This window comes from Podarcis filfolensis (assembly GCF_964270895.1).
Source record: "Podarcis filfolensis genome assembly, chromosome: 5".
NCBI classification, from domain to species: Eukaryota; Metazoa; Chordata; class Lepidosauria; order Squamata; family Lacertidae; genus Podarcis; species Podarcis filfolensis.
Window position 1 is genome coordinate 16484942 of NC_139608.1, and position 12866 is coordinate 16497807.

At 44.9% G+C, this 12866-nt stretch overlaps 1 protein-coding gene across 1 annotated transcript in view; it reads right to left on the reverse strand.

The window, feature by feature from the left end:
- Nucleotides 1–12866, reverse strand: part of SERPINI1 (serpin family I member 1) — a 103115-nt gene that overhangs the window by 18332 nt on the left and 71917 nt on the right. The window contains exon 6 of the mRNA XM_083613475.1: nucleotides 3806–3903. Coding sequence (XP_083469601.1) covers nucleotides 3806–3903 — 98 coding nt within the window. The remainder of the gene's footprint in view (nucleotides 1–3805; nucleotides 3904–12866) is intronic.

A 12866-nucleotide genomic window follows, 5' to 3' on the forward strand; every position in this document is an offset into this window, starting at 1 on the left:
TGTTTTAGCAACAGGCTAAAGAATTGTTGCTTTTTCGCTTCCGCCTGACCCATTCTACTCCTGGTTTTATATATGACCCGGAAAGCTGTCTGTGGACAAATGCCTGCTCCCTCGGCCTGAAAGCGAGATGAACGCTGCAACCCCATAGTCGCCTTTGACTGGACTTCACCATCCAGGGGTCCTTTACCTTTTATGCACAGTCACATGCGCTCTGATGTGGCAGTTCTAAAGACACACATTCACACACGGATTCTTGAATCAAAGGGACTTGCCTCCACATAAGGGGCTTTAGGACCAGTGTTTTAATCCTGTCCTGCAAGCTGAAAAGGTCCATTACTTAAAAAAACCACAACAGCAACATTGTGTCATGGTTTCTGGTCACCCATTGCTGATTAATACAGCTGGTTGATTGTATTAAAGACAGCTCATGATTAAAGGTCTCCTGAAAGCTGGGGATCTCTCTGCGTTTCTGAATACGATGCTCACCAGGGCTTGCAGAAGATGAAACTCCTCCAGTTAAGGGAAGGAAGGCAGGAAATCCAAATGGATTTTTTAAAAAAGAAAAATGCCGAGACCATATAACACCAGTCCTGAAAGGTCTAAACTGGCTCCCAGTATGTTTCCGATCACAATTCAAAGTGTTGGTGCTGACCTTTAAAGCCCTAAATGGCTTCGGCCCAGTATACCCGAAGGAGCGTCTCCATCTCCATTGTTCAGCTTGGACACTGTGGTCCAGCTCCGAAGGCCTTTTGGCGGTTCCCTCACAGGGAACCAGGTAGGGGCGTTCTTGGTAGTGGCGCCTGCCCTGTGGAATGCCCTCCCACCAGATGTCAAGGAAATAAACAACTACCTGACTTTTAGAAGACATCTGAAGGCAACCCTGTATCAGGAGATGTTTAATGTCTAATGCTTTACAAATTTTTATGTGCTGTAAGCTGCCCAGAGTGGCAGGGGAAACCCAGCCAGATGGGCAGGATATAAATAATAACATTATTAAAACAAAAAGAAACCAGGAGGAAAAACAGAAAAGGGAGAGCTGAGAATTTCTAGGTGGCTTAAGCTAGAATTAGAGGTGTAGTCCAGGTTGCTTTCTGTAGGATCGTCTGTCTTGTAGAATGCTGCTTTTACCTCCACTTAGACTATGCTTGTATACTTGTAAACAGAGCAAATATTGTACCAGCCTAACACAGAGACTTGTGCTTAACACCTCACCTGGTTGCCACAGGTCAGCAAGCAGGTTGGCAAAGGAGGGACAGACCACTTTGTCCCTTCTCTACCAACCTAATTGATTTCAGTACTAGCTGCAAAGGAAAGAAAGGCCAGAGGAGTGATCAGTTTCATTTCCTCCAGTCCATTAGGCAGAAGGCAACTGTTTGACTAGCCTGCTAAGAGATTTGAAGCCTGCATTTTCTAACTTGCCCTTCAAAAGCCAGCGTGGAAACGCGGGCAAACAATTTGTAGTAAGGGACTGGTCCAGCAACTTGCATTAAGGGGTCTTTGTGACTAACCCTGCCTTCAAACATTGCAGCCACACTGCAAGCTGAATTTGCAGCAAGACGATTCTAATATTGAGCATATCTTCATTTTCATTTTTTAATTTTTTGGTAAGGAGTAGATGTCTTTCGGGAGCAAGTTGTCTATCAACATCCATTAAGCTAGGAAACATAACTGGAATTTCCATTTCTCAGCACAACGTATCTCCCAGGGAACAAATCAGGTGGTCAAGTAGGCAAATAGCATTATACTAGGGTCACCAAATAAACTGGAAAATTCTGGTTATGTCCAGGGGTTGGTAGCTAAATTGGTGCCCAAAAGGAATTTTAAATTTAAAAATTTAAAAGCTCAACAACTTTGGACAATTGCCCAAAAAAAGCTGAGCTGTCTGGATTTTTTACTTCTTGAAATATGGCAACCTTATGTTATACTCTGAGTGATGGGGTCCTCTTGATTGTTTTCTCCAGAAAGCATAATCTAAGCAGGCGGTAAAAATGGATTAATTGAACGCTCCATTACTAACCTAGTTTGACACTAACATTTTTGGCACATCCCTACCAAAGCAGACTGTTGAACCTAATGGATCACAGTTCTAATGAAGTGAGGCTGTTCTTCTCCATTTTTCAGAAAAGGAACAGAGCAAATGACTCACACACACACTACAAGATTTACTTAAATCACTGCTAGCGCAACGTCTTACTGTGAAAAGATAAGATGCCTACACGGTCTGGGTAGCCCTGCAATGCATAATAGGACACAAAACTCTATCACTTCTGTTGCGGTCATGACATGTCTCCATCTTGCCGTGGCACTGACATTGTAATTATCAGCCGACTACTGTTGCTGGCTGTACGCCAGCTGCCAGTGGTGTCCTTACTGCTCACCTGAACCACCCAATACAGAGAGGCATCAAACTGCGGGTGAGAAATGCACAGGGATAAAGGGGAGAGAATACGTAAGTGAGAACTTTAACAAGCATGGCAGTCAGACCTAATTGGAGGTGGGAGTCAGAAACCTTAATAGAGGCGGGCATGACTAATACTTTGTTAAAAGTCATGGCAGTGTGTGGAGGCTTCCCATTGATGCAGAGGGCTTTTGTAATAGTTTCTTGAAGAAGCAGAACTCTTTGGGCAGACGGCAATTGCATTGTTCTTACGGAATGATAGTTCAGCCAATTCTACTGTCATTAAAAAGATTTTTATCTCCACTATGATGCCTTCAAAGATTCCCCCCTTTTGCTATTTTACAAAGCACAAGTATCCTTTGTCAGACACATTTAATGATGTCTTAATCTTCAACTGGAAACTGCCTTGAGCACTTCTTGGTGGACAAGCAGCCACTCCAATTTATATATAAACAAGCGGTGGAATTGTTTTGATTTTGTTTCCCCAAGTTCTGCCTTTCCCCTGTTTAAGACTACAATCCTAGACATACCTAGACCAGGCTCCAGTGAACTCAGTGAGACTTACTGATGTGTGTGTGCGTCCTATGGAGCGAAGAAGCCATAGCCCCGCGACCCTCTCCCAGCTGGAGAGGTGATGCGCGGCTATGGCAGGAGCCTCTATAGCCGCGTGTCACCTCTCCAGCCGGGAGAGCGCGCGTGGGGCTAAAGAAGCCCACCGCGACCCTCTCCCAGCTGGAGTGGTGATGCGCGGCTATGGCAGGAGCCTCTTTAGCCACGCGTCACCTCTCCAGCCGGGAGAGCGCGCGCGGGGCTAAAGAAGCTGCAGAGATAGCACAGGATAGTACGCACCCCGGAAATTATCTCTTTCAGCTTCTGCCTTCTGGAAGAAGGTATAGGGTTATAAAGACCAGGACTAGCCGCCTGAGAAACAGTTTCTACGCAAATGCAATTCTGGTTCTAAACGCAGCATAAGGAGTCTCTATAGTATATTGTATTTTAAAATGGGGTTTCAGAGTTTTTAGGGGTTTTTGAATGTTTTATGTAGATTTCCAATTTCATTGTTCTGTATGGTACAATGACAATCAAGATATTGTATATCTTATATACCTGCCCATCATGAAAGCAAGATTACATTCACTGGGCAATCCACTGGATTATATTAGGTGGTTTCATTATGTGTGGACGTACCAGTGTTTCACCATTGTAGGATACATTGGGCACCTTATCTGCTGTAGCTAGATGATTGCAGAGGACTTTCCTGTGAAGGACTTAACCTGCCACAACAGGCAGTTAGTGGCCAATGGTAGTTACACAGACCAGGAGAGATGCCATATGAGGCCAATTTAATCTGCCCCCATTTAAGAACATGCGCAAGGACGCAACACACATGTACAAAAAGCCTCTTACCAGACATTGCGGTGAGATCAGCGCTCCGGCCGAACACTTCTGTAATTCCAAGGCCCTTCAGAACATCCTTCAGATCAATTTCCTGTTCTATTGTGAACCTAGAGGACATAAAGAAAGAATGAAAACTCGCGAGCCTCTTTCCCTTCTCCTTGCAGAAGCAGATCAGCAAGATGGCACTGGTCTTCAGGAAGCACAGCATGGGAAAAAGCAGTTTTTAAAACTGTGTATGTGTGTGTGGTTTTTTAAAAAAGTGATAAATCATATTTATTGAGCTGACATTCAGCACTAGTTTATTGATGACCATTGGTTTGCTTGCCATAATATGGTCAGTTAAACTAACAGTTCTGCAGTCAAACAACACTTTCCCCAAAGGAGTTTGTGTCAACAAGATGGGTGAGGGTAATCGTTTTGTGTATGATGTCACCTGACATGCAGCCAGTTTTTAAAAATAATTTAAAAATTTAAAAAATTCAGACCAGAGACTGAATCTGAAAGATGAAGTATTCATTTTTTTTAACGTTTTTTTTTATAAATCAAACAAACAGGCACATCCTACCAAAGTACGCCAAAATATGAGGAATATAAACCCAATTTAGAAGTCTATCAAAGGTTATAGGTAGAGGCTGGCAAGCTTTTTTGACAACCCCCCCCCCATGATAATCTGCCAGGAGTCATAGGGGGCAGAGCTGAAGTCCAAAGAGTTCTCTCTCTTTCTGACACTCCCCACCCCTATTTGCATGAAATTAAGGTTTGCAGGTTGCCCAACCTCGAACTACAAGAATAAAAGAAACGAGAAATGCATCATCTGGTATACCAAGGGAGAGACCAGCAGCCTTTGAACAGAGAGAGATGAGGCCACCAGCTAAGTCCAGCCTTCTGCCCCAAAGCAGAAACAGCCAGCCACGGACAGACTTATGCAATCCAGACCACCATGTGCTGCAGGCAATGAGAGGTGCGCATCGCAGAATGGTGCTTTCCAGAACAAAACAGCCTTAAATCAAGGAAGCTGTAAGCACCCCAGCAGGGAAATTGTCCACCTGTGAACAAGCTGTCATTCCATCACAGGCACAGCAATGCATCTTCTGAGCACTGAATCAAATATAGTGAAATGATGCCAATATCACACAGGAATGAGCTCCCAAGTAGTGCTGTTGTCATTAGGTGCAACCATACTATTTTCTAGCACAAGGGGGGTTGACTTCTCAATGTGTGGGGCACCCATTAGCCTTGAAAGCGGCTCATTCATGCATTTTACTTCATAAGCCCCTGTCCACAAGTCAGAAGTCCTTCATTATTAGGCCCGGTGATCACACAGATTGCAAAGCCCCTTGCAAAGTGCCCTGCGCTGTCCTTTGAAGTCCTGCTGATCAGCTGATTGTGTTCCAAAGTGCCAGACAGGTGTTGCCTGGTGTAATTCTGACATCAGGTGATTAACAGGTGGCCAGCCGCACCCATCTGTCAAATTTTGACTGTGAAGCATGTGTGTGTGTGTGTGTGTAGGGAATATAACTTGTCCGTCCCTGCATAAGAGGTACAAAACGAGACAAGCGCCCCTGGCCATCTGGATTCCTGCAGCAAACGAGTTTGTCTGAAAAGCAACGTCGAGAAATGGTAACCAGAGGCTGCTTAAAAATGTCACAAGAGGCATAATTGCCAGACAAAGCAGCATAGCTGAAACACCAGAGGAACGAAAAGGCTTTTATTAGAATGACGGGCGCATTAATTATGAAGGATTTCGGTTCCGCAGACGGCCGCTGTGGAATGCACAGGGGAGCATGTAGCACACAAGTGGGACATGTGACAGCAGCCTTCACAAACCTGGTGCTCTCTAGGTGTTTTGGACTGCACAGCCAGCACTGCATCTCTAGGTTCAGGGCCGTCGTCCCAAACATCTGGAGAGCACCGGGTTGGGAAAACTGCGTTTCAGGGTTCTTCAGGAAGCCAGCTGGTCTGAAATGATTGGCACAGTTCGCCAAGCACTCTTTTGGAAAGAAGTCCACAGAGAAGCGATGTAGAAGACAGCAGGTCTAGAAGGTAGTAGTGGATTGTTGATTGTACTCCACAAAATTACAAAGGACTCAATGGAGGCTGATTCGTTAGGGCAAATGGGGCACTGCCCCACAAACCTTAGGGTGCCCTGAGCTGGCCCCATCTGCTTGCCTTCTTACTTACAACCAGTCCAAGGGGGGGCAGCACTGCCATTCAGCTTCTTCCTCCTAAGGCGCAGTGTTGCTCTCATAGTACTGAGCAGCAAGGAGGTGGGTGGAGACAAAACTAGAATTAGTTAGCTATGCCCGTCATATTTTTTGGGCTCCACTTGCTGTGGGGCTCCCTGCCTTCGGTTGTACCATTCCTCAGTGGGCACTAGCCCCACCCCTGATGGAAATAAACATGGCACCAAACATGGGGCTGATGTGAATAACCTATTCCTCCCTGCCCTATTCTTGTGGCATGGTTTAACAGGGCTGTAAAACAGCTGAGCAAGCCAAAACAAGGCATTTTAAAAACAAGATATGCAGTGACATTAACTGGGCTGCATTTGCTGAGTCATACTGGACTGGAGTGTTTAGCCAAAGGTTCCTCAAGTTGGAGCAGCGGGGAGAGTTCAGCGCTTTCTTCACTCACCACTATAACTCCCCAGTCATCTCTGGTGCCAACGTCTCAGGCAGAACAACCCTTCATCCCACAGAACTCAATGGGGGCCAGTAAGAACCAAGCATACCCTTGTCTCTACTGCTGTGTGCTGGGTTGTGTGTCTAGCAGCATAACAAGTAGAGATGTTGGGAGATTTGTGACTGGATACACTGGAGCTGTTATTTGACTTGTGGGTCAAAGCTTACAGACAGGTACCAGATGTCTCATGTAGTTTGGTGCTGCTACAAAGGGAAATAAATGACTAAGCTCCGAACAGCCTGGTTATACCCTGAACGATACACACTGGAATTCTGTATATTTATCTTTTTGAATGGCCCACACCAGGTCCACACTCCAATCAATCAATTGCATTTTTACTCAACAAACGCCCAACCTTAAGGAAGTGGAGAGTATTATGAGCCGTTGTATGCATTTATAAAAATGTGAAAAAAACTGGACAGAGTAACACCTCCAAAAGGCTGGAAAGGAAACGTAAGCTATGAGAAAGCCAAGCTACCATGTTCATCATTGATTGGAGAGACCCAGGTTCAAATCGTTACTCAGCCATGAACCTCACTGAATAACCCTGAGGCATCTAACTCTATAACCTCTCTCAACATAATCTACCTCACATTGCTCTTATGGGGATAAAGCCATGCATGCTATCCTAAGCTGATCGAAGCAATAGTAGAATAAAAACACACAAAGAAAATATGACCTATTTTCTATCTTTGTTGCTTTGTGCAAGACAAGTGAATCTGAGAAATGCTGGAAACAATGGTAAACAACTGTGACCATAAACTATGCATTTTATGTTTCCATGACAGTTTGAGATTCTATTGTGTGTTCAGCAAACAGAGAATCATTTCTGGTAGTGGCAAGGAAGTCCTTTGAGCCTTCCAGTTACAATTACCTAGGAGACGACAATAAATTTGGAATTAATTTGATCCAAATAGAAATCCGTCTTACTGTCACCTTTGATTTCCTGGCTGACATGCTGATTTCTGCCAGTTACCTGGAGCAACGACAGAGATATGCCCAGGGGTACAAATGCCTTGTCAGACTTTTTCATATATGATGGGAATGCACAAGGGTGCCCATACAAACTTGTCAGTCACCTTAGATAAGTACATATTACAGTTATATAAACTGAGCTTTCAGCATATCCTTTAATTTCTGAGGGGTTTGGAGCTCTCAGCCGTGATACCAGTGCATGATTTAAAGTCTGCCCCCTTAATTTGTGTGTGAAGGGAGTTGCCCACAGATTCTGCAGCATTCTGCCGATGTTTTAAGTGATGTGGACCACTTTTGAAAATACAAAGAAAAAAGTTACGTATTGTGGGGAATTTCATAGCACTGTAAGATCATAGCTGCAGGAAGGTTACAGGGAACCTGGCAGAGGGCCTTGTTGGTAGTGGCACCTGCCCTGTGAAACCCCCTCCCATCAGATTTCAAGGAAATAAACAACTATCTGACTTTTAGAAGACATCTAAAGGCAGCCCTGCTTAGGGAAGTTTTTAATGTTTGATGTTTTATTGTGTTTTTAATATTCTGTTGGGAGCCACCTAGAGTGGCTGGGGAAACCCAGCCAGATGGGCGGGTATAAATAATAATTATTGTTATTCTTATTCTTATAAGCCACATGGACCAGGGGTCTGACTCAGCATAAGGCAGATTTCTATGACGCAATTTAGCATGGGGGGGGGGCTTGGGAGGTCACCTAGTTCAACTTCCTGCTCCGTGCATCTGCTTCAATGTCCAGCATCTGCTTAAATGCATCCAGCAAAGAGAGAGCGCAGACCCCGAGCCCCTAAGACAGCCTGCTCACTCCAAAACAGCTCTTACTGTAGGAAAGTGTCTCTTAATGTTCAGTCAATATCTGCTTCCCTTCAATTTCCATTTATTCGAGTTGTTTTGATCATTTCTGTCAGGTGCTGGTGGTGGTTGCTCGTGAGTAACCAGGCAGGACTCCGACCTGTCTTTTACAGGTTTTATTTGGTGGTGGCACTGTGGGTTAAACGACAGAGCCTAGGGCTTCCCAATCAGAAGATCGGCGGTTCGAATCCCCGCGACGGGGTGAGCTCCCGTTGCTCAGTCCCTGCTCCTGTCAACCTAGCAGTTCGAAAGCACGTCAAAGTGCAAGTAGATAAATAGGTACCGCTCCGGCGGGAAGGTAAACGGCGTTTCCATGCGCTGCTCTGGTTCACCAGAAGCGGCTTAGTCATGCTGGCCACATGACCCGGAAGCTGTACACTGGCTCCCTCGGCCAATAAAGCGAGATGAGCGCCACAACCCCAGAGTCGCCCACGACTGGACCTAATGGTCAGGGGTCCCTTTACCTTTATTTACAGTGCATAGCCACAAAGTTCATGTCCGTCTTAGTCACTTGCAGATTCCGGGAGTGGCCCCTTCCGGTTTCTCCCCCAACATAAGACACCCCAAATCTCCGCCTCCCCTCCTTACGTTTCACCCCTCTGCGCAAGCTGGGCAACGGAAACGGCATGTGTGCCTCCTGGCCAGCCGGGCTAGGTGAGGCGCTTGGGCTCTCCGCAGCATCTTTGAGCCCTCCCTTCGCTTGGCTGCCCCCACCCCTCTCTTCTCCACTGGAGGCGTGGCTTTCCCCACTGCTGGAGGAGGAGCTGCTCCTCAGAAGCCTCGGAGGCTCTCTGTATCCCCCTGTCTCCCTCCCCTGTTCTGATGGCAGTCCCCTGACAATTTCATTTTTTAAAAAATCAGCTTTTTATCATAATTGTGATAAGGTGATCTGAGACAGCTCTCACTAGCAAGCATAAATTAAAAAATAATAATTCTTGGGCAATTTTTACATACAGCAAGATAGAGGGTTGTGTCCAATGCCAGGCCTACTCAGAGTAGACTAACCGAAGGCAATAAGCGTGACAAACCTGGGTTCATGGGTTTCAATGGGTCTGTAACCCAGAATCATAAACATACCAGCCAGATAAAATTGAGATTTCGCTTTTACATATTGACTAGCAACTTGACAGCCATTACTACAGAGTTGCACGTGCTGAATGGGGGCTTGCATGTTGCAAAGTCCCTGGAGAGGCCGGTAAAGATGACAGCATGATCTTTGAAAGATTAGATCTCAGCCATTCTGAGTAAAACTTAGTTAAAGTCCACCTTTGCTACTGCTGTTAGATGCTTTGAGGGCTCCAATTAATTGCTGGAACTGCTGCATACAAGCATTAAATTGAATCAAATTGATGGTGCTACAGAAATAATTGTGAATACCATGGGCAAAATTAAGAGATGCATCCTGGGCTGTCATCTGGAGAAAACTGGATGGACAACTTCCAGCCTTCAGAGATTCTAGCGACTGCAGTCCTTGAGCTTAAAGCATGCTCTTATCTGCCTAGCCCCAATGAAGGATCTGTCTCTTGGTCACAGTACAGCGTGACGCTAGAATGTGACGGAACCTTGGGGACTGGATTTTATAAACAGAGCAGATACTTTCAGAATTTCCCCAAACATTCTTAAGGCTCTCTGTAAATATTAATGAGTGAAGCATAGCGGAGAATGGATAAAATTAGATGCCGTTCCTCTCCGGCGTATTTTCATAATAGGAATGGAAAAGGTAGCTAGCTAGCGCAAACTTTAAGTGCAGCACCCCGATGCTGTAATTCCCTTATTAAATTGCAGAAATTAATTATATACTTCCGAGGTTGAATTTCTCTGAGGATGGCAAGCAGATCTGGTAGATGTTATCAATGCACCAAATAAATACTCCATAAATATTTTATGCTATTTCTCCCTTTCCCTCCACCCTCTCAAAGAAGGCGAGAGACCAGGATGGAAGGGAAAGGAATGTGTGGGCCCGCGGGCCTCGTGCGCTGAGAAATAGCAGTGGAATAAAATTAAATTCCCAACGCCCCGAAAGAGTCTATCCACTTACGAAGTGAACATTTTCCTTTTTTTTAACTTTTGCATTTGTAATAGGGCTTGAACGACTAAGCAAAGCTGAGTTAATCACAACATTTCCAATTTTCTGTCTGCACTATCTGTGTCCAACTGAAACTGCAGTTTGCTTGTCTTAATAGCAAAACGGGGGTGGGGAAACAGTGCAGGATTGTTAAATTATGCTTCGTTCCGTTCCCAAATCATTGTTTCGGAGCCAAAGAGATCAACATTTTTTAATCCACTTTTGTGTAGCAGGGAAACAGACCATGAAACTAATTTGCAAAAATGATTTCCAAGCATAATTTAGCCGGGGAATGCAACGCAGGGCAAGGACCGGCTAATAACAGTAACCAAGTCTGCAACGTTCTCCTTCAGAATCATTTCACTCTGTACCACGGTATTTGGGGTTTGTGCATTTGTTTCCCCGATAATTGCTCATCGTTTAATATCTTCCCCTCAAGGAAGCCACCTGGAGTAAGGACACCACATTGCAAATGCACACTCTTCTTCTTCTTTTTACTCTGTATAAGGCAGCCTTTCTCAACCTGTGGGTCCCCAGATGTTGAACTACAACTCCCATCACCCCTAGCTAGCAAGACCAGAGCTCAGGGATGATGGGAGTTGTAGTCCAACAACATCTGAGGACCCACAGGTTGAGAACCGCTGGTATAAGGGAACTTCTTACGTTCTCCAATTACTTTTTTTATTAATTCCCCAAATTATTATAAATCCAACCAAATTACTTTAATTTAATACAATTTCTTAAAATAGGTTTCCCGCTCTTGTTGCAAACATATGTCAATTGTTTCCTCCCATAGCTGCATCATTTCTTATACCTGCAGAAATGTGACGCCTCCCTTACTCCTCCCTTCAATAATCAATTCATTTAGCATTCTGATTTCCACAAAGGAATTGCAAACATCATACACGGCAACTGGAGGTTGGGTGAGATTGAACAATGGGCTAATTTGGATCACTCTCTGATGGTGGGAAAAAGGGCCTGCCTACCCAACATGCTTGGCCCAACCAGATATCCACATATAGATCATCAAACATGTGTAATCCAATGTCGAGAGACCCAGATTTTATTGGGGGTGGAGACTGACTGAGATCTGGGTTTATGCACATTGGATTTAGCCTACGTACTCCATTCCTGAACATTAAACCCACATGTGGCCATGCATGGGTACTTCGGGAGGGACCAGCTTGCCAGGTCTGATGGAAGTGGGAGAGAGCTGTTCTTTCACCACACTGCACAAAGTGGAGCAGAACACACACCCCTAAAGCTCCTGCAAAAAAATCCACAAATTTTCTAGTATTGCAGGTAACTTATCACAGCTTTGCATCAAAACATATGCTGAAATGAGTTCTAAGGTCTGGATGTGGCCAGAGATGGAAGAGAAGATGCAGGAGCGTTCAGCTTTGTGAGCAGAAGAAAAGAGCAGGTGATGAAACCCTTGTTGAGCACTGTTTTCAGGTTCTGCCTTGTATCCACAGAACCATGAGTGGGTCCACTTCTGCAACAGGGCGTTTTCACCTGCCTTCCGGTACATTCCCTCGTGCCTGTGCATCAAAAAGCTGCTTTGATATGTCAGGGGAGTCTCAAGCAGGACACGCAATGGGACATGAAGGGATGTGTGTGGTTGGATGAGATACTCAGTGGGAAAATCAGAGAGAACTCCCACCATGACTTTGTGCAAACCCTAGGGACTCTTTTAACATGCAGCCTTATGGTTCCCAACAGAAGACCTCTCCCAAAGTTCCGTCAGGCTTTGCACACCCGCAAAAACAGATTGCGACGGTCTACTGAAACTGACAGCGGCTCCTGTCTCAAACCATCCTACCAAACTATTATCCATAATGGCATAAGAAATGCCTGCTGGATGAAGCCATTGCATAGCTGTCAACTTTTCCCTTTTCTTGCGAGGAATCCTATTCGGAATAAGGGAATTTCCCTTAAAAAAAGGGGAAAGTTGACAGCTAAGGCCATTGGCCCATCTAGTGCAGCATCCTGTACGCACTGTGGCCAAACAGATGCCCACGGGAAGTTTTTTAACAACTACCTGACATTCAGAAGACATCTTAAGGCAGCCCTATTCAGGGAAGTTTTTAATATATGACATATTAGTGTATTTTTGGTCTTTGTGGAAGCCGCCCAGAGTGGCTGGGGAAACCCAGTCAGACGGGCGGGGTACAAATAATAAATTATTATTATTATTATTTAATGTTTGATGTTTTATTGTGTCTTTAATATTCTGTTGGAAGCCACCCAGAGTGGCTGGGGAAACCCAGACAGATGGGCGGGGTATAAATAAATTCTTATTCTTATTCTTATTCTTATTATTAGTGCCAAAGCAGGACCTGAGTGCAATAGTCCTCTCCTCACAGCTATGTTATTATGCGCTCTCCAAATGACAATCTTGGTGCTTCCATTTTACATGAGGGGCACTGAGGTAAAACAAAAGAAAAATGGAGAGAAACTTTTCAAATGAGCCGCAGGGTCGAGCTG